This window comes from Crocodylus porosus, unplaced genomic scaffold, assembly GCF_001723895.1.
Source record: "Crocodylus porosus isolate Cpor-Errol unplaced genomic scaffold, CroPor_comp1, whole genome shotgun sequence".
Lineage (NCBI taxonomy): Eukaryota > Metazoa > Chordata > Crocodylia > Crocodylidae > Crocodylus > Crocodylus porosus.
Genome location: NW_017728934.1, coordinates 5085971 through 5112342, shown reverse-complemented (window position 1 = coordinate 5112342; position 26372 = coordinate 5085971). Strand labels below are relative to the sequence as shown.

Below are 26372 nucleotides of genomic sequence, written 5' to 3'. Positions count from 1 at the left end.
AGAGTATCAGGAGGCCCTTCTAATCCCAAATTATTTTCTAGTTTGCCAAACCAAGCACTCGTGGGCAGCACTGGATGGGATATGAATGTGCACTCTCACAGACACAAAACTAAAGATCACAGAGAGTAACTCCTATGAATGGCACCCCCATTAACAGAGTATCCCAAAAGCCTCACCCTTCCCTGCACAGCAAGGTAACTTTCCCTCCTGTGTCCTGGACAAATTTAACTCCCCCTGCTAATCTGGTGAGACATCAAGAGCACGGTGAAGGCCATCAGGCAATTCAGTGGCTGTGCAATTTGGTCAGCAGTCTTTTACTGCTTAAGTAACCCTCAATCCCAACATAATGGCTGCCCTGTAGGATGCTGGTAGCAATCTAGAAGACCAGACTTTCCAGACTAAGCTGTTGTTGAGGCTGGTCTATTTTTAAGTCTGCCTACACACTAGTCAATATTACCAGCATCTTGTTAATCTACTGCAAAACACCACACTGATCTTGATACTTCTCACTCTCCCCTAGTCAAACCACCCCCTCAGCAGAAGCACTGCCTGTGTCTTACCTTTATGGTAACATTTCCCTTAGTGATCTTCCTCATATTGAAGCCCACTGTTGGGATCATGTCTTCATTGAACTGTCCCGACTGCAAAAAAAAAAGCAAACGACACTGAAGTCAGCTGCATTATCACTAGAGAGCTTGGAAACACCTATTACAGCATGAGGTAACCATGCTTCCCAGACTGTGGTTGAGCAAGGCTTCAGTTATTCAACCCTAGGCGGAGGTGATCTAGATGTCCTGCAAGCACCATCCTAGAATATGCCTCAAGCGTTCCAGCCTGCTCAAGCATGTACCAGATTATGCTTAATGCCAGCAGCAGAAAAGGGCGGCAAACCAGAACCAGTCACCCTGCATGCAACGAATACATCCCAGGACCTTGGAACAGAACACAGCAGCCTGTCCCACATGGGTAGCTGCCCTCATGATAGAGCAGGGGCACTGCTGCCCTTGTGAACTAATTTGCCACAGTAGTGGCTAGCTATGCATTGAAAGGAGACACTGACTCTGAAGCCCAGTAAGGAGTATTTGAATACCACCAGTTTTTCTGATTCATCGTGGACTAAAGCAGATGAGAACAGAGAGGTGCAGGTCTTCACAAAACGACTTCTCATCTACTCTGAGTGATCATTAATATAAGGGAGGCTTGAATAATATAGTAAATATGCTTGGTTCCTATTGAGTGCTTCTCAACTACAGAACTCAAGAGCACTCCAAACAGGGGGGTTAGGACCACTGTGTTCATTATATATGTGTGGAAACTGAGGCACAGGAAAGCAAGCAACTCATCCAATATTAGCCAAAACTATGGGAAGACCAGGATTTGAACTTAGTGTTGTGTCCACTGAGCCATAACACCCTTGGAAGAGAGCCCAGAGAGCTCCACCGATTTTTTTTTTCCAATATGACTTTTGCCTCGTGGATCTGGCTAAATGACAAGGGCTATAAACATTTGAAAAGGTTCCTAAGATTACATCATGCCATTTTGCTGTTTCTGGCAAAGCAAACTGGAAAGCATAGGTCTGAGTTGTATTGGGCTGGTGCTGAACTACCTCTTCTCAGGGCACTGTCCCTGCAGTCCCAAACAAACTGCCCTGCAGATCTGCTCTAAAAAAAGTGTCCCTGATTCAGAGGTCACCAAACAAAGCCTATTAATAGGCTTGCAGTAATCAATGCTACTTTTGTTGACCACAGCCAAGTGCACAAGATGGGCTGCAGGCTAAATGCTACAGTTTGGGGCTGAGCCACCACTGCAAGACTACCTTTGTCCTTCCCAGTGCAACAGGGATCCCAGGACACACCAATCAGCATTTCCCAACCAGTGTGCCCTCCCCCGCACTGCATCCAGCCGCTCCCTCCCGTCATGTTTGACCAGTGTGCCATGGGACACAAAAAGTTTGGAAATGCTGCCTTAGCATTTGATGAGGTAAGCTGCTGCTTATGAAAGCTTATGCATCTTTGACTTAGTCTATAATGCGAAAAATCTACCCTGCCTTCTGCCTGACTTCAGACTAACACAGGTAACTACCTCTCTGGTCAGCCATATGCCAGGTACCCTTCAGCTGCAAGCAAAGCCCTGGCCACTCTCCCTAATATTTGTCTATAAAGAGCAGCCCTGAACAGAGTAAGCTGCTGTCTTCATCATGGCTGTTTCCTTTCTCAGTTTACATGTGTAGATCCCCATGTATCTGGTCTGCTGTCTAGGGGTAGATCCATTCTGGTAAGCAAGTTGAGGCATGGGATTAATCCAGGTTGCCTGAAAAAGATGTGGGAGGGTCTCTCTAGTCAAGACCCTGAAACCAAGTCCACGACTAGAAAAGATTTTCTATCGCTAAGGTACATGAGGCTGATTTGGGAAGCTCAGGGGCAGTGCCATGGTTGCAGAGCCATCTCTAATGACTCCTACCAGGTGTGAAGGAGTGCTAGGGTTTGCATCAGAGAGAAGTCCTTTGTGGCTACCTGCTAGTCAGAAGCCAGTAGATCTGAAATTCTAGATCCTCCAGCTGTTAAGGAGGAGGAGGAGCTGTCCATCTCTTCTGGCCCCCTAGTCACCAGTCACCTGCGGGGACGAGCGCGTGAGGACAGAACCTTTCCGCTACTCCTCTCCTGGGTGCTGAGATTTCTTCTCTCTCCCTGCAAGCCTCAGTTCTCTCTATCTGACTTTCATATTGAAAACTCCTAGGTCTGACTCGACTTCTGCTCAGAGAATTGCGAAGCAGGAGAAGCATGGAACTGACAAACATCAGCAGCAGTTTCAATGCTGCCCTTAAGATTGTGAATAGCAGAACTGAAACTAGGTTAGTTTTATCAAGGCCACCGTTTGGTAAAATTATGAGCAAGCAGCAGCAGGGGTCCTGAAGCCCTCCCCTCATGGACTCAAGAAGCCATCACTGCGTAGGTCACATGTGGAACTTTATCTTCACCACCATATGGGCTAAGAGCGTTTACTTTTAATGAAAGCTTATGTTCTGCTGCAATTCACTGGTCTGCTCCACTCGCTCCAAAGGCATTTATAGAAAATGCTCTGCTCCACCAAATGGATTTTCCATGCCCTGGGAGGCGGTTTGAAGTGAGGTATATCAACACAGCAGTCTGCAAACATGGGACCCGGCTTAGCAAAGCATTGCTAGTCAAACCTGTGCTCCCTTACCAGGGCTATGTGGAATGGGAATCTTTTCCCATCTCCAAACGTATTCAGCATGGCTTTAGACAGGGCTAATGCTTCACCTTAATGAAGCACTGATATTTAATTCCAAAATTAAAGAGTAGTCACAAATTCCTATTGCTCAGATCTGTCTAATTTACAGAGCTGCTCAGCAGTCATGATGGCAGGTGCTGGCCAGCCCTAGTCAACCTACCTTGTCTCAAGCTGAATGCCTAAAACCAGAGGCAAGGACAATAAAAACAGCTTTTATTATTTTGTGGGGGGGTCTTCCCGTGTCAGACTCAGGCACTCTCCACTCCTACAGAGTTGAAGGCTTTGTGTCACAGCCGCTATCTTTACAGTTTCAGGTAGCACAGGATAAGAAAGCTCTTACATTCCATTAACGCTGCTCCTTTCCAAGGCCGAACAGCTTGACAAAGGCTGGGTAGATCTGCATATTTCAGACTAATTATAAGCAAGATTTTTTAGTGATGGATTGGATTTGGGACTATAACTGCGTGATGCATTCCACACCTCTCGAGTCTTGAATATACTAGGTCTCTGGTGCAGAAGGACAGGCACAAACCACCAGATCAAGCCCTCCTTGTCCATTTTCTTCAGGGAGTCTCCTATCTTGTCAAGTGTCTGCTTCTGCATTAAGGCAGAAACAAGGCAGAGACTCCACTTAATCTGCTCTTTATTCTTTAATAAGCACTGTTTGCTCACTTGTCTTTGGCAGCAAGTCTATAGAGAGTTTGCAGTCCAACAGCACTTCCATACCACAGCTGAGTGAGGTAAAGATACAGAGGGATCGATCAGAGAAATCTGATCCCCCCTCATCATACCTTCTGTTCTCTCCTGCCCCGTGTCTCTGGTGGGGACATTTACTTGTGCTGCCTTTGTCAGTTCTGTTGCTTCAATCACAGCGGGTGCCGAGCCCCTTGAAAGTGCTCTACAGCCATGCCCTGACAGAAGTGCACAGCTGCAGAGTGTTTTAAAAGCACCTGATCATGCAACAAATTAAACCTCATGTAATGAGCATTCTGATGAAGGTGCTCCAAAGCAGAGCGCTTTCATTAACCTCCATCTGTCCCTGCGCACGATGCGATTAGGGCTGGGCTGACCCCCCCCAGTGCTGTCTCCAGGATGGGAGGGGGGCACGAGAGGGGAGGGAGCTCTAGGCTGGGTTTGCCAAGCCTGCACTTGCAGGGCACTGAAGGGGGGCAGGTGGATTGGTGCCCCCCCCATCCCATCCTGCAGACAGCACCAGAGATGGGGGGGAGCGGGGCAGGGCTAGGGGAGAGGCTGCAGACAGGCAGCTCCTCCTGGATCAGCTCCAAAGTGGAACTCGATTCCCTCCTCCCTTCCTGACGCAACAGCGAATGTCTGGGAGGGTGGGGAGGGTGTCACTGTAACTCATGGCACTCTCTGCTAAGCACCATGAGTTACAGTGCGGAGCTGCACGTCTGTCAGCACCCAGTCATTCTCCATCATCACATTTTATGACCTTCCCTTCCTCCTTAGCTGAAATATAACACACCAGATACTCTCTGGAAGGGGGGAAAAAAATGTTGGGCTGTAGGGTTTAGTCTGTTATTCATGGGACAGAAGCCTTCCCAACCTGCCTGAATGTACCCTAGCCTTGACAACACTGAGCAACTGATTTTTGGGATGAAGGTGCATTCAGTCTCCATGGCCCATTTAATCCATAGTCTCTGATGAGACTGCCAGCAAGAAAACCAGCTGACTGACACACTAACAAAGGGAAGACATAAAAAAATAACATTTTTTCAGTCGCAATGGACTGCACGACTTGTACAAGTAGTGGCCAAAAGGAAACAATATCCTAACCTGGACTCTAGCTAGGACTCGCTAATCCTACACTCCCCCCCACCCCCCGAAGCAGAGTGCCAAGGGAATTGATGGACATTTCAAGGTCTCGTTTCATATGCGCATCTTAAAACACAGCAGAATCAAATGAGGTTTACGCCCTGTTTCACTTTTTTACAGCATGTTAAGTGCTACAAGTCCCTGAGGCTTTGTTCCCTTTGGGGGGAGGGAGTTGTTTCTTTTTGGCATTAGGACTCAAGTCTCATAAGTCCCCATTACCTTAAAACTATGGAGAACTAATGGCAAGAATACATCGGATGTAACAAGCAAGGGAAACCCAAGTAAATGAAAATGGAAAAGATTTTTGTTAGACTCAAACTAAGGTCCAAGAGCTAGAAAGAAGGATCTCTTTTACAACTCAATTAAGCCAGAGAAAGGCATCATCACAGAGATTAGTTCTGCAAGGAGATTTGAATGGGGAACAGAGAGAAACACATGAACAAACAGGAAAGAAGATTTTACATAGTCTCAATATTACTAAGGTGAAAAAAAAAATCTTGAAAGCCCCAGATCTTTCAACCCACCTTTTAAGAGAAAAACAAGTAAAAACGCAGAGTCATATTCCTGTATTTCTCCTTCAGCTCAAGAATGGGGCTTGGGCTGTGCTCTGGGAAGAATGCTGTATTGCTTAACAACCGGCTGCAGAAATGTCATGAGCTCATAAAAATGAACATGTCTAGCAGAAGAGTGCCCTGCCATCATGATATTTCTGTGATTTATGATCTTAAAATTATCACTTTTTTCTAGTTTTAATCTGAATGTGGAGGTTTTATAAGGCCTGCAGCCTCTAGGTCGTATATAGCACTGAACCTGACTGCCAGCGAAGAGAATTTATGCAATTCAGATCAGAATAGTTTAGTGCCTTTAGCCATCAGGTTTCATTTCTAAATACAGCAAATCTTCTGGGTCTTTCAACCTCCTTGCAAGGTTTCTTCCATTTCCTCTTTTCCATTTTAAATGCAAACTCTGGTTTCCATGAAAACTTCGGATCACAACCACATGGATGCCAGAGGTGAAGAGAGACCACCTAAATATGATCCCATCTGCAGGGCAGGGGGTGAGAATCCTGTGGAAACAGTCCACGGAAAACAGACATGCGTGAACATCTCCTGGTCTCAGCAAGCATTCAACCCATCTTCAGAACTCGCTGCAAAGATGCTACTGGACTCAGTCTGGCTCGATACAATGGTGTACACATGGCCAACCCGAGTCAGATATGGTCCAAGGCTAAGCCCACCTCACAATGACACTGCCAGGTTCTGGCTGTGTCTTCTACAAGACCTTCCCTAAGCAATGCAATATAAGTGGTATTGCTGCGGCTCTGCCCCTGGAGGCAAAGCCCCTTCTGAAGGTTATCAACTACAGGAAGACTTCCTCTCAAAAGACGTCTCCCACAAGGAAGCAGAACTGCCCTGGGATCAGGGTAGGCTAAACGCCAGCCAGCAAAGTGTGGGCCAGGCCCGAGTCCTACACACAAAGGTGTTAATTCTTATGGGGAGGGGGGTGGGGAAGCAGTGCTCTCTTGAACAAAGATAGGAGATGGGGTGGTTGTCCCTAGAAGAGGAGTGGCCAGGAGCACACTGACTCCCCAACACCCTAACAAGCAATCCTCATGGCATGAGGGGCAAAATTGAGTGGGCAAGATGTAGGCATATGTAAAATGCCAGATTAGAATAGTGCAGAGCGGGCTAAGAAATTGCCTTATTGTCCATCACCCTCTTCTTCTGAGCTCTCCTTTTTTTGAAACTACTAGCCCATTCTGGAAAGCAGCATATCTGCTGGGACTGTATTATTGTTACTAACCAAGTACTTTATTAGAGCTTTGACAAAGAACTGAGTTCTTTAAACATGTTTTTTTTTGGAAATGACTGTCAGATAATGGCTCTGGTCCCTCTGGCAACAACTGCAGCAGGACTGCAAGAGACTGGGTGTGCACTGATGAGAAGCATACCCCAAGTCTGTCAGTATTACCCATCTTCATTGCAGGGGAGGTCTCCCATAAACCAAAATACAAAATGGCTGCGCCAGAAATTTCCTGGGTTCTTGCCTCTGCATTCTCCTACTTTACTGGTACCACCCTACATGGCTCCTGACTCCAAGTGGCTTAGCAAACTATTGCTCCACACTTGAAACCAAGCTTCTGAGCACTCATGGTTGCTAAAGAGTCCAAGGCACCATTAGCTAGATCAGGGGAATTAACTGGTGCTGAGGGCAAAGTCCAGCTGCAGTTATTACATCACACTGTCTGCCAGCATACGTTACCCTTGTTGTTTGTTCTGATCATCTCATTTTTTTTTCCTAACATGCTGCAATACTTGTATCAGACACTGCTCTTCGCCCTGAAGATGGGAGCATCTGAATACTGGAGAGCAGCCCTTGTGTGCAATCTGTGAATCACACACATTACTTCTCAGTTAGTGAGCTCGGGGGACAGACTGCACCCTGTTAATCAGAGGGGAAAGTGGGTTTTGTAAGTGCAGTGGCTGGAAATTAAAGAGAAACTGCTGAGGAAAGAGGGTCCGGCATGAACTACATGTAGAGGACAAAGGCAGACAAGGTTCTTGGGGCAAATCTGATATCTTTTATTAGACCAACTCAAATAGCTGGAAAAATTCTTCTTTGAAAGCTTTCAGGTACAAATACCTTTCGCCAGGCAGAGGAAGGTCTGCAATTGGTCTGTGCGCTTCCTGGATGGAGTAGTAAAGCAGCTAGAGGCCAGCACATATGCAAGAAAGCCAGTCAGTTAAAATGTAAATTGAGGTAGTCAATAAATGAGAGACAGGTGGCGGGGGGGAGGAGGGAAATCAAACAGGCTGCCCAAAAAGCCCATTTCACTGCCCTGAACAAACCAGTTACGACAGGCTAGCAATGGTTTGAGTTAATAAACATCTAAGCACAAATTGGACATTACCAACAGCCTGGAAATTTAATTTTCACTCAAAATACTTGTATTTCACTTCTCAACACACCCAGAATTCATTTTCTTTAATTATTTCTGAAGTCTACATGCTTGTTTATAAGCCAGTGCCCCAATTCATCTTTAAATATCACTGACTCTCAAAAGGAAGAGTCCTTTCATGGGAAGCGGCAGCTTGAGTACCCATGCACTCATTGAGCCCAAAACCAGGCAGGCAAAAGCAAACCTGGAAGGCACATAAGTGTTTTATTAGTCTCCTTTTCAAGATTTTGAGAGCTGCAGTCTTGACTTTAGTGTTGATGCCAGAAATCTAATACCTTCAAAAACAGGTTCTGGCACTGACAACACACTCTCACTCACCAACAATGGTAGGAAGAGCTCACAGGGTGGCCTCTTTTGGAGCTTCATGAAACTTTACAGATGAAAGGACAGTTTTGTAGTTAAAGCACTGGTGACCCTCTGGCTCTGCCAGGCTCCCTGTGTCTCCATGAACAAGCTGCTTAGCACCAAGTCCAGGCAGGTATTTACGTGTCTATGTCACATTGTAGGTGGAACTTGGGTACCCAAGTTCAGTGATCCACAAAAGTAAGTGATCCAAGTTAAGTGACCCACAAAAACTGCCTAATGCCTAAACACTTAGGAGACAGAGTCCACAGACTCCTAAAATTTTTGGCAAAACTTAAGTGTTTAAAAAGTTCATCCAACTGTACATGTTCAGAACAGTCACCACCTTGGCCAAGCCAAATGTGTAGATGACTAGTGTTTTAGGATTAAAAAAAACTGAACACCCCTGAACCAAAGCCCCCAGAGGGGCCTGATCCAGTATGTGTGCACAGCCCACACGTCACCTATGCTACCACCAGTGTTCAGTGTTGACAGACAAACTTGCTCAGCTCAACTTGCTCAGCTGTGGGTTGGCATGGCGCTCTCCGCACAACAGCCTAGTGCAGGCATTAGCTACCTTTGGCCATCACAGGTTGCTACTTGCGATTCAGCCACTTCCTTGGGCCATGCCCCCCAGCAAGCTACAAATGCTGTGAAGGAAACAGACTGAAAAAGAAAAAGGCAGGCATGAGGACTGTGGGGGTGCCACCTCTGTTGCTGTGGCTAGACCATGCTGCTAGCCAGATACAGTGTCTTTTCAGTGCAGCTATGGCCTATGGACTGTTGGTTGCTGACCCATGGCATAATTAATGGTTACTACACTTAGCCAGGAGGTGGGGTACCTGGGTTGTGCCTTCAAAGAAGCGGGAGGAAAAAAAGTAACCCGCACACTGTCACGGTGAAGGCAGCTGTCCAGTCCTGAGACACTTACAAATTCTCCATCCTTCTGAGCCTTCTTACATCTCTGCACTCCTACACAGTGTATAATCTTAGCGAGGGACCATGCCAATTTTATAAAGTGAAGTTTTAAGAAACTAAGCACAATGAATAGCTCCAAAGTTAATAAATTTAACTTGCCATGACAGCTGCAACCTCCATCCTCTATTTCACTCTTGGTATCCCATGAGACTGCCAGCTAAAAGGCTGCTTATGGCCAATTATGGGGCTGGTAATGGTATGGACACCTGCTCCCTAGGAAATGGACTAAAAGCAAATGCATTTAAAACAAGGGTCACCAGCTGGTAATTTTTAAATCTGAGCTGACCCAAGCTAGTTTCAAACAAAGAGAAAGACTCCATGTATCCCATCACCATTTGCCTCAGTCATCCAATCCCCAATGCTAATAATGTATTACTGACTCTCTGATCCCCTCTCCATCTCTCCATCACACTGTAAAAAAGCAGAGAGAAGTTCCTGATGCAAATTTGCTCTTAAATTGTAATACAAAGGAAGCACAGAAATTATAAATAATATCAATCTTCACAGCCTCTCACTTTTAATCCATTTTGTCAGCTCAGCATGCAAACTCGTGGGGGCAGGGAATCTATAGCATCTCTAAAGCTCAGTGAAAGCTCACAGTACTATATACATGATTTTTATTTGTTTTTTGAATTTGCCTGAAGATTTCAGAGAGGTGGGAGAAAAGTGAAAACATCTGGGTTCATGCAACAATGCAGATAAATAGCATTCTTAGAACAAATTGGTTTTGAGCATTATTTGACCCTGAAGTACAATCTGAAAATCACTGATTATATTAAAGTGGTACCAATTCTCCCAACAGATCTACTACCCTTATACATTTAGCATCAGAGCTGCATCCAGTTAATGAACAACAGGCATTTCCTTTTTAGGAACATAGAATATAACTTAATTATGTTCATCCTGATTCTATTTCTTCTGTATTTGTGAGGTCAAGCCAGGCTTGACAGACAGCCATCACAATCATTTCAATCTGAACTGTGCATATATAACACCTGCAATGAGATAAAATGTTTTCCATAGAAAGAGTGATCTTTGTGACACTGTTGCCCTATTGTGCAAGTTTACATTTTATGCAATGAAGTAGAGATGGGGGTGTGAGAAAGCCACCTAGACTAAATATAAATAGACTCCTGAAAGGATCTGCTTGGCTAAATTTTGAGAAAATAAGTGTGCAACCACAGTCTTTAGAAGTACTGCTGTATGACAAGTAGGGAGATCTTAACTCACTATGCCCACCCTGGGGCTTCTACAGCTGCACAGCACCAAGTCTAGAGATCTAAGAGACCAGCCTGGGTGGAAACTAAGAAATTGGAAGAAAGGAAGGAAAAAAATACACCATGCCAAATGCAGTATATCCATTTACTCTTCAGAGCAAGGGGAACCAAAAATATGGCCCCCAGTGCCGTCTCAGTCTGAGTAGACCTACATGGGGCATAGCATGCTTCAGACCAGCCAGACAGGGCTTGGGGCACGTGCTGCTGGAATGGTTGCCACATGGGGTGCAGTCTGGCTGGGGGTGCGTAGTGCAGATCCCAGGCTACCTAGAGCAGGTGTTGTGCTGCACACAATGCCAACACATCGGCCACACTGCACTGAATGTGGCACCTGCTCCAACCAGGTAAGGACCCACCCTGAATGCAGCACCTATGAGCACCATGCGCAGCATGTGTTCTGGCAGGTCTATGATCTGTGCTACATAGCCCTAGGTAGACTGTGCCCCATGCAGCGCATGTTCCAGGCATGCACACAGCAGGCCCCAGACCAGTTGAAGCAGGTGCTGGATCTTGTACACTGGGGAAGAAAGTGATGGGAAGAGGTCTGTTGGCCTGATCTGGCCTGTTGACAGGCCCCGTGCCACTCATCCAACCCACAGAGCTGTAGGCTCTGAGCACAGACAAACTTACTGAGTGAAGTGCTTTCCTTCATTCCCTGCAAGCATCTGCAGCAACGAACCTATCCCGTACATATCCCAACTCTAGCATGTAGGATGAGCAAAGGGGTGTTTCAAAGTCTATAAAGAAGCTAAATACCTTTTATACCAGGGGGTCTCAACCTTTTTCTTCTCGTGCTCACACCCCCAGCATGGCATAAAAACTCCACGGCCCACCTGTACCACAACAACTGCTGGGCTTTCCAGCCCCACCTGCATGGCCCTGGAAGCAGCAGGCAGGGCTTGGTAGTGGGGAGCCCCAGGGCCCCATTCACCTGGGCAGCAGCAGCACAGAGCCTCACCCACCCACCCGCAGCGCCGCCAGCAGATGGAGGCCATGTGGCCAGAAAGGGTGGGCCTGCCTCTGCCTCCACCCTTTCCTCAGGACTCGCCTCAGTCCCAGGGCTGCCAAGGTAGCTCCTCCCCATGCTGGGCTGGGTGGGCACCCCAAAACCTACTCATAGCCCCCCTTCAGGCTTCAGTACATTTCCAGATACACACACAGACTACACTACAGAATTTCATACTGGCACCATTGCATTGATGTAAATATACCTGTGCCAACGTCCACAATGCAGACTCAGTCTTCACAAACAGTGCTCTATCGTGAGTTTATAGACAGACAGTACCAGCACCAATTCTGCGTTAGTTTCTCTACTGCTATTCCATACAAAAACCACAATTTTGTGCTGCTGATCAGGAAAACCCCACACAAACAGAAGCAGCAGCCACTGAAGACAATCCAAGAGGGACAAAGAAAAGGTAGAAAAGCAATAGCAAAGTGCTCTTTCAGAAGCATTCAGGAAGCTGGGAAGCCAAATACAGGTGCTGGATGAGACTCCTAGCACATGGAGGATTATATGAAGTCTCAAAGCAGAGTCCAGGGGCATCACACAAACTGCTGGAAGATGGACTGGAATTTAATGGGGGGGCTTGGCTCTGGATGTGATTAACAAATACCCCACCCTCACCTTTCATAGCAATCACCAGTAAAGATAAGGAAAGTATGGAAGTCTTTTGAGTCCTGACCACATTATTGCTCCACAAATTTTAATATAGGTGAATACCTACTATTAGAACAATGGGAGGCGTTTGAGGAAGTTGGGGTCTGGGGAAGCTGATGTGAGAAACAGGTTCAACTTTGTGGTGTCAGATGTATCAGATGGCGGTACTTCCCTTTGGTTGAAGGCATACACCCCACAATCAGTCAATTAAGTTCAAAGTCTAGTATCCTTGGATTTCTCACCGCTGCTCAGATCTCACAGAGCATTGAGGAATATTGCTTTCTGCGATCTCCAGCTGGCTGAAAGGCACTTTCCCACCCATACAAAGGAAGACCTGATCTTAGTTACTCATCTTTCAATTGGATTGCAGCAAGAGGTAATGGTGGTTGTAAAGTTTCAGAAGAAGCAAGTTCCAACTAAGAGACAACACTACAACATGGCCCCTCAGTAGGCTAGCATGAACACATCAAATCTATTCTTCATACTGACTTCCCACAGAATAATGAATCCAGTTCAACTTGTAGGTCCTACAATCCAAATGTTCAGTGTCTTGGGACAAGATACTTTAAAAAAAAAAAATCATCTAAAGCTCATGGGTGAACATAACTGGTCAACACGTTTGCACAAGGAAACTCTCTAAAAAGAAAGCTTGTCTGCATGTAGAGGGAACTATCTTAGGGCTAGTTCCTTCTACAGTCTGGGACTAAGGCACATCACACATCTCACCACCTTGTGCCTCAAGCATGGGGTAATTGTTTGACCTGGTCTTCTCAAATACATCACAGTATGCATTCACCCCCTCACAAAGATACTCCACTCTGGATGTGTCTACACATGGATTAACGCTGGCTTAAACTTACTGCACAGTAATTTACTGTGCAACAAGTGGGAATAAGCTGGCATCTACACGTGCAGGTGTTAAGGTGCATTAACACTGGAGATGGGCTGACTTACGACTAAAGTTAGTCCCAAGTCAGTACACATACACAGTGTTACTCCACAGTAAGGCACCTACACATGTGTTACTGAGCAGTAACTAATAGGATGTGGCTTTGATACCTGCATCATGCAGGCATCACATTTATGCCCACATCACTGCAATGCACCATATTTACTGCACAGTACAGGCATACACATGTAGATGCATGCCTTTACTGCATAGTAATTTAGGTTATTAAGCAGTAAATGTGCACATGTAGACATGCCCTCTATGTGCTTCTCCCTGTGAAATGATAAACAAAACATAGTAACAGATATTTAATTCAGTATTGGTAGTTCTTAATTCATTACTACAACATGCTCACACTATGGTTATGGACATGGAATAAGAATCCTTGTAGAACTGGGCAGTATCTTATTACAGCCAGACAGTATCAGAACAGACTTGGGAATTAAGACCTTAAAGAAGGCAGAGGTGATGGTTCCGGAGACTAAGCTGCCTGCAAAGCATTAACATATTTTTGATATTAATGCGTGTGAACTACACTCCATTTAAATCTCCACTTTGATCAAAAGGAGAACTCCCACATGAAAGAGGAAAGCCCATTCGAGATCTACAAGAAAAACCAACAAATGCAACTGATGACAGAGCCCAGGCCATTGTATATATTCCACTAGTGGAACGCCACAGAAACAATAGCTGTTATGGATTCACAGGCAGAAACGCTAGTTGATTCTCTGGCTCCACTTAAGGTACGTGGGAGAAGGCTGTGTGGGATGCTCTAGGACAGACTGTTAGAGGGTAGCTGGACATCGGGCTCCCTGTGAGGAGTGGGGACTGGAGGTCCCCCATGGAGGGGGCTGGTTGTGACCAAGGGGAGGCTGACCCTGGGAGATGGGGGCTACATGGGAGTCTGAATGTAGGTGAGGATTCTGTCAATTGTTTTACTATGCTCTTGTCAAAGCATTTGATCGCTTTTTCTTTTTTATACTTTTGTTCTTCCTTGCAATAAAGCGTTTTGTTTTTCTGTTACTTTACCACAGAGCCTGTGGTAAATCAGGATTTGTGGACAAATAACCTGAGCACATGCATTCAGCAGAGCCATGGACAAGAAGATTACACTTACAGAAACCCATGTTGCATTTCTAGGGGCACTCTGATGCCCTGGGGCTTTGTCACAATAGCTCAAAACATCAAGACCTACAAATATCATTGCAGCATTTGCGACCATTATTCTAGTGCTCTCTCTATAACAGATGAATGTGAAGAGTTTAACAATTCAAAACAGGCATTTTTTTCACTCTTTTTTCAAAACATTCTCCCAGTGCTATCACTGTATGAAACAAGAGGATAGCAAACTATAATTTTTACCCTTAATTACAGGTGAACAAGCAGTAAAAGTCCCCACAAACACAAACCACAGAGAAATTAAAATGAATATATTCAACTGCTAGCATTGGTAGTCTCATGTAACATTATGCACCTTTTGTAGGAGGTAAAATTGTAGTTAGGGCTGCAAGTAAACACTCATTGCATGTTTCATTTGCTCATAATCTTCCAGTTTCAGCCCAAAGGGGAAGTCTGGGGATGATCCATTTGGCTGATGAACCATTCACCTAGGGAAATACATACTTGGAAAAGATGCAGAGACAATTTTTTTTAACATAGGAGCCTGAGCTCATTAGGCATCTAAATAGAGGCACCTTTTTGTAAGTTGCTAAGCATGCAACTGCTCCCACAGGAACAGGATGGGAGTGAAATGGGAAGAAAATCTTTACATGTGAGTGCTACAGCAAGGTTTGCTCCCATCACAACGCAGCAAATACTAACCAGGTAGGAATTACACCGTCTTCTGTTGGGCAAGCTCAGCTTGGAGGCAGTGTCTCTATTGCTGACAGCTGCTGAGCTGCTTACCAGCAAAGTTGATAGAGGCAGTGATCAAATGATCACCTGAAAGCTAAAGTGACCAAGTGACTCAGCATCCTCCTGGCTTTCATTCCTGTACTCACAAGGGTGCCTTGGAAAGTCACAACTAGTATGAAGCTTATTCCTTCCTGACCCAGATTTCAGAACCGCTAAACACTTGCAGCTCCTGCCAATGTCCAGTGGAGATGTGAGCGCTTAGCACTTTGGAAAAGCCGGAACTGTGGCAAACAGCTCAGCTTTGTAAGTATTTCTGAAGAGAACAAAAGCGTCTATGTAGTAGGCTTTATCTGCGGAGAGTTGATATGGATTCAACACACTCCCAAATTTCTATCGTGCTTCCTAAACCGGAGCTTCAGAAAACCACACCCATGCCACTTCTCTTGCAGCACACCTCCCAGCAGAAGGAGCAGCAGAAGTAATAACCCTTGGTCAAGTTTGCTTTGTTGATCCTGCTAAAGATGAAGGGGAGGTTGTAGAAGCCAAACAGGCCCGAGTGCTCTGGTCCTGAATGTCAAGAGTACCAAAACAATACTTTGCCTTCCTACTCTTCTCTCTTCCAACAGAAACTCTCTCTTTGATGTACACTGCATTTCTCCAGCAAGCAAGCCTGGATAAAGAGTCAGCTACATAGTACTACTGTGCTGAGGCAGTGATACAGGCTAGAAGAGGCTTTACAGGAAGGAAACCAAGAAATAAAGAGACAGAAGTAAATTTCATTGGTATCAAAGCAGCAATTCTCCAATTCATTCACTAACCAATTCACTAGAAAAAGGTAACTGTTCTTAAAAGAAAAACATCTATTCCTTATGCACTGGATTCTTTGTTTGAAAAAGGGCAGGGTGAAAATCACAAACCCACCCAACTATAGAAGTGATTTTATTATTCACCCCTGCTCAAAAGCAACTGCTGATTTTCAAGATAGCTAGCCAACCACACATGGAAGCAACCTTACCAGTTACAAGGTTCTTCCAGAGTGGTATTTCAGGTTAGTATACACAGAAAAGACCAGCCCCAGAAAAGGCAGTACTATGCCATGACCATAACTTGCCAAACGCTTTGGAACAGTTTTCTAACATGGGTATTAATAGACTGCAGCATACTTCCCGCTGTAGTGGGTGAAAAGATTTAAAAAAAAAACCATGCCAGTAAAACCACAAGGCTCATACAGTAAGGCAGCTTAAATAACTGTTCCTGAAAATGATTTGACTTGTCCTGTGCCTAAGTAAGCAGTCTAGAACTGTTTAACAGTTTTGGATCATCATTTCAATCCCTGACACGCAGAGGCCAATGTGTCACTGGCACTATTCAATCAGTACAGATTCCTATACCTTTCCTTTGGGAGTGTCTCAGATCTCCTGTCACTGAGACATTACTTGGGCTATGCTGTCACTGGGAAGAGGTATGTGAAATTCTGTAGACAAGGCTCTGTGATTTTCATCTTGATGCAGATGATTAAAGTTGAGTCTATTCTCTCCCACCCCATGCTTGTAATTTACTTGAACTGGCTACATACCTGGATACATCACAGTGTCTTGCCTTCACATCAGGATTTTCTCCAGCAAGACTCATCTCAGTGGAAAACACGCAACTTTTCTACTGTGTATTTGTAACTTAAGAATCTCACTTGGTCTTAGTTTGACGAAGGCATAGAAGGAATGTTTCACTGGTAGGTATTGACTCCAGTTTTGTGTACTCTCTCTGGGGGAGCACTACCTAATGGTTTGAAGCTTGGCATGAAAAGTCACACACCTAAGGGAAACAGTCTAGACCAATGGTTTTCAACTTTTTTCATTTGCAAAAATCTAAAAAAATTCCAAATATACGTGCAGACCCCCCCTGAACTGTAAGTGTAAGGATTCACATACTTTTGATTGATCAGTCATCTTTTGCAGACCCCTTAGATATAATCTGTGAACCCAAGGTTGAAAACTGCTGGTCCAGATAGTCGGAAAGTTTATAGTAAAAACCTGCCACCCTGCAAGATGAAAAATTTACTGATGGGTATTAGTAACCCTCAACAGCCATCATTTTCAGTTCTAACGCCAACCCCACCCCACTCCACACCAAGTATTTTCAAGACTCCAGCCCTGTACCTACAGCCATTTGGTTCCTAGGACCAGTGAATACACGTAGAGCTAGTTCCTTCAGTAACAGCAACCTCCCTCCTTGGATTTATGTACATGTTTTTTTCCATCCTTCACAGCTGCTATTGTTTGCATTTGTCGCAGGCTTAGGCAGTACCTGGTGTTCTAGGAGCACTTGAAACCACTGAATTCTCTTTTGTTCCATGTTGATTTCTTTCTCAATTTGGGAGCAGCACAGAGGGCTTAAAAAAAGCAAGAAGTCAACAGCAAAAAAAAAAAAAAAAAGCAGATTTAAGCCCTAGGCTTAGCGCATGCTGAAACTTAGCTATCTCACTTCACAGGAATTATAGTTCTGCTTTAATGTAACTTGTATGTATTCAACATAATCCAGAGAGTCAGAAAAATGGAGAACCAAGCAGAGAAAGAGCCCAGCTCTTGGGAGAGAGAGCAGGTCATGAGAGAATCTAACCCCGAGACTGAAGGCTGCAAATCCACGTGTTTCCTTAATAGGCAAGTGCAACCAGCTTCCTCTGCATCCTCTGTTTCTCTGTGTTGCCAAATCACAGCTTGTCATCACATAATTGTCTACTCCTGCAACTCAAGGCACGAGGAGTCTAGTCCAAAGAAGCTCAACGTAGCTGCATCTTCACCCACTTGCCCAAGTAATATATATTTTCCCCTTGGAGTGGGGGTGGAGGCAGAGGGGGACAGACATTGAGGGAAAGGAGAAATGGCAGCAAATGTTGGGACTAAGGGACTTCAGCAGCTGCTTCTGTCCTAAAGTGCACTGCAAAGAGGATTCTACAAAGGAAAAGGGAGGGAACTGGGGCCTAAATCCAGCCTGCCACATCCTGATGGTGCTCTCATGGATTCTCTGAAATTGACGCTGCATTTTAGCTCTGTCCAGGATTGCAGCTATGCAATGTCAGCACTGTTTTTTGGAATGTAAAAAAAAAAGTTATAATGTTTTCGTTAAGGGAAACTGATGAAACAAAAGAAATTTTAGCAGCAACAATGAGACATTCCCCTCTATGGGGAGCTAGAGCTGCTTTCTCCAGGTCCCTAAAGCACAAGGAAAGCAGTGGGGAGGAGGCAGTTGATCAGCAAATATGAATTACAAAAAAACAAATTGGATTATCCTACTCTAGAAACACTTTAAGAGATTAGTCTCAGGAGCCTCAATCACGCCTGTGTCTAGCTTCATCTGCCTCTTGAGGAAGGGCACTTGCTGCCCAAAACCTTGCCCAACAGCTGTTCTAAGTATACAATTGATCCCATAAAAGATATTACTAAAAATCCTTGCCTCTCCATCATTCTCATTCAAAGATATAATCTGAGATTCATCTTGCAAATTGTATTATGTATTATTTGGATTCAACTTGAGATCTAGTCTAGAACAATTGTATTTAGACATTCCTGTCTTGATCCATGTGTAGGGTTACACAAGGCATCCAAATGACGGTCTTTAGAAGATCAGATTCAGGAGCGCTAGAATTTATTAACCCATCTCAGAACATGGAGGTATATAATCAAGTGATTAGAGCAGAGACTGGGGCTCAGGACATCTGGCTTCTATTTGCATTCTGCCACTGCCTTGGGAAGCTTTGGTCAAGTCATTTGAACACGATTTAAACATCCTTGGTATAACAGGAATAGACATGTCGCAAAAAGCTGGAAAAACACTAATCAGCTAATGTTTGCAAGGGTCAAACTGGATGGGCTCACAGCAGTGTGGTATAGCTACTTCCCTGGGGGCTCCTTCTTCTGCTTAAGCTGTCTTTTGAAAATATCACCAGCCTTCAGGACTGTGAAAATAAGCCTGAAAATGGGAAGTGGTGCATCTGCTGACAACATGAAACAACAGCTCAGAGGTATGCCTTGCCCAACCAATTTCAAAGAAGTTTGGGGTTGATTCTGACACCTAAATATGTTAAGTATCAACACTTACTTATTTGCTATTGAATAATACAAGAGAGGTGACTTACAAGTGGAATCTTTTCTTGGTGTCAGAATAGTAAGGATGGAGTTTGAATTCTGAGATCTTGGCAAAGTTGCACACAATAATCTGGCCAAATACAGCAAAAGACAAGAAGAGATTTACACCTCAATCCATGCCTAACTTCTTAAAAAAACCCTCACTAATCATGAGGGGCAACCACAGCACAGTGGCATGACTGAAAAGAGCTTCTAGCAGTAAGAGTAGGTAACCTGCCACCCATGAAGCAGACAGTCTATTTTAATAAAACTTATTTATTTATGGCCTGGCAGTGTGGAGAGCCAGTAAGTCTGTTAGCAGGAAGTGGCATTGTGTGTGTGTGTGGGGGGGGGGGGGGGGGGGGGGGGGCAGATCAAGGCCCCCACAGTGAGGGAAGGGAATGGGGCTAGCACAAGGGTTGAGGCTGCCCAGCCAGGGAGGGGCAGGGTGCAGGATGGAGCTGCAGGCAGCTCATCAGGGGGTTGTGGGAGGGTGGGGAGGGAGGGTAGCTCCCTGCTGCTATGCACACACCTGGGGGAGGCATGAGGCACATGTGCACCCCAGATTTGTGCATGGGACAAGGGTGGGCTGCCTGCTGCAGGCTTGGGGCCAGGGGCTGTACCAGCTTCTTCCCAGTGGGGGGGGCTGTGCTCAGGGCATGTGGGCAGGCAGCAGAGGTGCCCTCATAGCTCAACCTCCCAATGCAGCTTCAGCCCTGGCCCAGCCCTCCTGCCAGACGCTGCTCTCCAAGCCGCTGGGCTACATTCCTGGCCACGTGCATGTTGCAGCTGCGCACATGCACGTGTCCTTTATTGGTGACATTATTGGCTATGCTGGCCAAAAAAAGCCGATTATGTCAATTTTCCTTTTATCAGCGGCAATCTGATATAGACCAATATATTGGTGCACTGCTAATAAAACTAAATAGTCACACATCTATCCCTAGCCAAGTGATGCCGGCCCTAGGGGTAAGAACTCCATCTTCCAGATGCTGAAGATCTAAATCATGCCATGCTGCTGTTCCAGTGTTTTTTGTACGAAAACTGCTAGAACCTAATAAACTGAATAATTCTAGGGAGACTGTAACTGCATTAGTAAGAGTCAATTTAGGAAAGGAAAATAGAATAAAACAAAACTGTCCAAAGAAATAAAAGGCAGCATATGAAAAAATATAATATTTTTACTGGATGTCCCCCTTAAAGGATCTGCTAAGGCAGATGGAAAATCTTCCCAACCCTCAACTGAAATTACTGTTAAAACTTTAACAAATCTACAATCATGTGCTATGCATTCAAGTATTTTAAAACAACCTAAAGAAAAATTATATTCCTTTACAAACATGCTTCACTTGCATCTCTGATACCAAACACAGCTTTCTAATGGCCTGCAGGAAATCTTCCAGAGAAGAACAGGGAGGGAAAAAACTCAATTTCTAATGAAAACTAAACAGAATGTAGCTTTTGGGCTTTCTCTATACATACTGCTTTGAAATTTATCTCCGCAGAGCTAGGAAAGGAAAGCATTGGCCTGCCAAAGAATACAAACTAAAACTGAAGACAGAATCCCACTCCAGACAGAAATCTTGCTGTACTCAATACAACCGCACTAACCGAGCAAATCTTGTTCTCTGTACTGAACAACTGAACAGTGACCCTGTCATGTGTCCGCTGGCTGGAAGAGATCACCATTTCTGCAGTGTCATAAGATAATATCCAAGGTTCTGAAATTAGGCAAGTTAAAACTGTGCAGGAGAGGCATGCACACAGCAACTAAAATCATAGGCTGACAAGGCCCAAGCAAAAAGAGTAAGTGCTCCCTCTCTACCCTCCCAGTTGCCAATATGGGCAACTGCTCACATTATATCCTCCAACTTTTATCCAAAGCATCTTTATATTTAAAACACAATGTCACAATCTCTCCCTTACCTTAAACTACAAGTTGTCAATATTATGGAATTGGGGCTAAATACGCTATCGTTAAAAGCTGTAATTCATTCTTCATTTAAATCCAATTTGTTTCGTCTGTTAAATTCTGTCGGATTTCTTTTATCTTTTATTTGTGCAGTTTAGGTTGTAAGAGATTTTAGCGAAATAAGGGGAAGTCAGACAAACTGTCCATGATACAGAATTTAAAATAATTCTCAAAAAATGAACACCAGGAATTTTGTTCCAAATGCTCTTGTTACACCAACTCCAAACAGCAATTTCAGATGTGATTTATTTAAGTCTTTGACAAGACCTCATGCAAATGACTCTTTGTGAAAAGGTCAGGGACTTATTTTTAGCAGATATCTGCTAGGAAGATCAGAATTTGTGAGTAACAGTTAAAGCCGCTGTGTAAACGTTATCTGCATGGCAGATTTCAGAAATTCTGCTGGTCAACATCTGGACTGGATGAACTTGAGATCAGCTGACTGAACCACACTGCTGCAAAGCACATTACAAGTTTCACCGGCAAAGAAGACAGTTTACATGTCCTGCATGGAAACAGTTTACAACCTGCTTAAGCTCATCACGAAGTATTAGATTTAAATGCTACTATAATTACTGGAGAATGCTTTTTCTTATGTCTGTCATAGCAATACATATATAATCATAGGCCACATTCAGACCTGCAGGGCTGTGAGGTTTGTGGCACCATAAACTGCACATGGCAAACATTAAAATGTACAACTGAGATCTGCTGATAGTACCCCACCCTCCAGCACAAAAAGCTGTGCAATGCACGCACAACAAGCATGTGCTGGCACGCAGAGAGGCCAGGCCATCCGGAACAACACTCTGGCTGCTGGCCAGGCCTCGTGCTGCCTGACCTGTGCTCCTGCTGCTCCAGGTCACCAGGTAAGACTGCTGGGGCCAGCACCGGTGCTGGCGCCAGCCTCCAGCTCTCCCTGGCTGCAGAGAAGCTGGGCAAGAGCAATTTGTCCCACATCAAAGCGCATGTGCAGGGGCGTACGCTGTGGCAATTTGTGCTGCTGCAAGCACATGTCCCTGAATGTCTGGATGTGGCCATAAAGTGCAACTTCCTCCAAGTTCTCTGGCATGCAGATACACTTCCTACGCAACAAAATCTAAGAAAACTCCCAAATAAAGCCTGCTGATTTGAATTCACCACACCACATTACCATAGTATTCCCACATGATCTTATTGCACCATGTGCTGTGCAAACAAATTAAAATTTCCACACAAGAGAATTTAGAACTTGATATAATGATGAGTTAGGACTGCCAGATCAAGTCCCCCACGGTGAGGGAGGGAATGGGGCAGGGGCAGTTAGGGCTGCCAGGCTCTGGAATGGTGGGGCTCTCTCCTACCTTGGGGGTCTTCAAGAGGAGGCTGGACAGATATTTGGCTGGGGTGATATGATCCTGGCACCCGTTTCTGCCCAGGGCAGGGGTCGGACCTGATGATCTGTTTAGGTCCCTTCCGACCCTAAGTACTATGATACTAGGAGATATAAAAGGTGAAACAAATAGGAGAAAGCCTGGGGCAGAAAGGTAGAATGGCCAGGCTAGGAGAACAAAGGCTTTTTCTTTTTTACTATGGCTCATCTCAACCCTTACTACATACAGCATGCTAACACAGGTGGTGGATAAAAAATACAGATGTCACGCATGGAGTGAAGGCTCCCTGTGTCAGCCTACCTTCACAATTCTATTCCATTCACAACTTTAACTGTATTACAGATTTTGGTCTGAAAGCTGTTTTCCTTGCAAGTTATCTGACTGACAATACCTTACCCTATGCCATCTCTTCACCATATTGACATCCCTTTTTCTGGTTACCAGTTCTAATCTAACCCAGGAGCTGCTACTAAGTTTTTCACCTAATGGGGACAGAAAAATAATTAAAGGACCTTGCCAGACTCAGTATATTCCCCACTTCTCCAGTCCATGTATGCAAACCATGTCGTTCTTGGAAATTAGGTTTTAATTACAATGGCCACTCTAGACCCTCTTGCTTTCTGGCAGCTATTTTGCTGGCATGACCTCATTAGAGAGAAGCAAACCCTTAATAAATTGAGCCATTTTCTATCTGGCTTTACAGCAGAACTTTTCAATATTCTAACCCAGCAAGTGAATGTAAAGACATTTGTCTATAAATACACTATAATCAGAAGCAACATTTCCTCCTTTAGTTATCTGCTTTCTGAAGCTGAGTTTCTCATGCCAAACTTATGCCTATATCTCCAAAACCTGAGCTGAGGAGGAAGGGAAAGAAGAGGGCAGATCTGGAGCTTGCTCCTTGTTCTGGTGCAACATGAAAACTCCAATTCTAGGCGGTAAAAAGCATTTTATTTTTTATCCTTTAAAGTTCACATACAAAGGGAAGAAAAAAGTCTGGCACCTCATTTTTGGGGGTTTTTTTTTGCTTATTATGTGTAAAATCAGCCTGAAAACAGGTCACCCCCCTTCCCGAAACAGTCTTCTGCTTGTTAAAAATTCTAGGTCTTCTTGTCTGACTTGCTTTTCTGGGAAGGCTATGGACAACTAGTTGGATGATGTCAGATACCAAAGGAGAATCCTAACAAACTGAAATCGAAGTTGTTAGACCTTGAGCTTTAAAAAACTGGTTTATATTTACTCAAAAAGGAACACTTTAACTTAAATATAAATTCCAGACTAGTGTGATTCGCTGCTGTTAATTACAGTTAACACCCAAGAACCTATAATAGTATAAAAGGTTCAGTGGCAGCAGCTAGAACATATCCTCTGTTTGGATCTGTCCCTTCAACAACATTAAGGAGGGGGTTTCAAAAAAAAAAAACCAAAAAAAAAACCCACACAACTTAAAAAAAGGAAAATGTAATACTACAAAATTGGCAGGGGACTCAGGAACAAGAACAGAACAAACTATTTTTACTTCACTGAAGAACTGACCATTTCAAGTGGCAGCATCCCTTTGAACTCAACTATGCGATTAACGGTTTGTAGGATTATGTTAGACTCTACACCCAATTTCCCCTCAGGTAAGCGCTAAGAGCGCACATAAAACAGATGCGTCAGCCAACAAAACTGAGAAAATAAGAGTTGGCATTCCCGATTATGCCAAAACAAGCAGAAAACAACTTCTTTTTTCAAACCTTCTTTATGCACCACAGCACAAGATGGTCTTGGTTACAATGTTCTGTTTCAGCGTTGCCAGTACCTAGGGAGACCCCTTCCCTGTAAGATGGCTGCCAAATGCAGGAGGCTCCAAGTGCTTTTATAATTCCTACAGGGGCTTTCTGAACAGTGTACTGAGCAGAATTAACAAATTAGCACACTTGCTTTTGAACTGAGTAAATTCCCTGTTCTTCAGGCTCTCTCACCTGGGCTTTGCTGGTGCCAGGACTGTCCTTCAGGAATTAACACTGTTTTGCCTATACTGAAAGCTTCAAGTGCTGAAGGTAAATGTCTTAGGAAAGCACATGTGACATAGAAAATAAGAGCAGCAACTGGCTGGGGCAGTCTGGTGGCAATGCAAAGGATCCAAATCTGCATTTAGACTCTCAGCCTAGGTAAATAGGAGTCTGAAACTGGCAGCAAAAAAAAAAAAGACAGGCCTCTAGGAGGATGGAGACTCCAGTGCTAGCATTCCCTTTTCCTGACCCAGGTACTAGTGTTGGCTTTGCAAGAAGACGTATTCTCACGACAAATCACTGCATCCATTTGTCATCTTGAGAAAAACTGATAAAAGGAAGAAAAACACGTATAACCAAGTTATTTTGGAACGAACAAAACACTGGGGAACTTGAACACAGCCTGGACCCTCCTACCAAAACGCTCTAGTACACGTGTGCACTTTCGATGACAACTGCATTAAGGCAACATTCCCATTACTGACCTTTTATGCAGCCAAGGCTTTCAAAACCTTCGTTTCCCACCAGCCTCTCAAGTAAGAAACGGTTGCAGGAGGCAGCCCAGCAGATTGAACAGCACTGTCTGGGAGCCCCTGCTTACAGGGACAGGCAGCAGCACTCTGTAACTAAATGGCCACAAATAAACTGCTGAACTGCCTTGTAAAAGATGGCATGAAAATTTTACACCGGGTGAAGATGCAACATTAAGAATATATTAGAAGCCAACAAACTCAGTTGTTTCAGAGTGATGGTTTATCAGAGCCTAACATATCTCTAGGGTTCAGGGACCTGGTCTCCCAAGTGCCTGCTGTCACACCCATGAATGGTGCCAGTTTGATGACCACGTCTTACTGTTCATCCAGCGACACTAAACCCTTGCTCTTTGCTCCCTTGACTCAAAGACGACACAGAAAGGTGCAACTTGACAACAGTGGGTAGAAGAGGCCAGCTCTTCACTTTCACTCGGAAAATAATGCAGCAACCACTGTGTGACAAAGACCTCAGAAAGATGATGGGGTCAGGATGCCATTGCCATTACGGGCTCCCGTTTGAAACCTCTGGGTTTATCTTGTCGGTCTTGCTCATGTAGCCGTGCTACCGTTGCTCATCATTGTTAAAAGGATGCCAGGGCCCTGCTCTAGACGCTAAAGGGCGCTCGGGCCCTGGAGCAATCTTGAACGACTACGGGCCCATTGTAGAGGTCTCCGGATTTAAGACGCCTCCAGCCAGTAGGAGACGAGCGGGGGCGGGGGGGGCAGGACTCGAACCATCTGAGCCTCCGGATCCCCTTTAACAAGGGTCCGTGCCAGCAAGACCCTTGCCCTGCTCTCCCCACTCCTAGCGCTGCCTCGATGGTGCGCGGCAGCTTTTCGGTCTCATGGAGGCCTCAAGGCCACACCCAGCCAAACAGGGAGGCAGCCGGGAAGGGTGGCAGGCGGCTCCTGGGGACGCACCAGGCTCTCGCCGCCCATGACAAAGCATCTCTCCCAGTGAAGCCTACACTTGCCTCCATCTTGTCCGACTGGCGGGGGGGGCGGGGGGGGGTTGCTATGGTTCCAGCCCCTGCGCACAGTGTCCCGCCGGGGACGAGAGAGGAGGGGGAGGGGAGGTCCCAAAACACCCCGGGGGGCACCTGCGGCCTCGCTCACCGCGATGACGTTGACGAAGGTGGTCTTGCCCGAGTACTGCAGCCCCACCAGCGTCAGCTCCATCTCCTCCTTCCAGAACAGCGCGCGGAACCAGTCCAGCAGCTTGTTGAACAGCGCCAGCATCCTGCCCGCCCGAGCCGGGCCCCGCCGCCT

At 45.2% G+C, this 26372-nt stretch overlaps 1 protein-coding gene across 2 annotated transcripts in view; it reads right to left on the bottom strand.

Annotated features, from left to right (window-relative positions):
* Window positions 1-26366, bottom strand: part of ARL8A (ADP ribosylation factor like GTPase 8A) — a 41876-nt gene extending 15510 nt beyond the window's left edge. For both annotated transcript variants that reach the window (XM_019546375.1, XM_019546376.1), the window contains exons 1-2: window positions 26220-26366; window positions 561-641 (exon numbers count right to left, since the gene is read on the bottom strand). In XM_019546375.1, coding sequence (XP_019401920.1) covers window positions 561-641; window positions 26220-26342 — 204 coding nt within the window. In that variant the 5' untranslated portion in view covers window positions 26343-26366. The remainder of the gene's footprint in view (window positions 1-560; window positions 642-26219) is intronic.
* Between the last annotated feature and the right edge of the window lie 6 nt (window positions 26367-26372).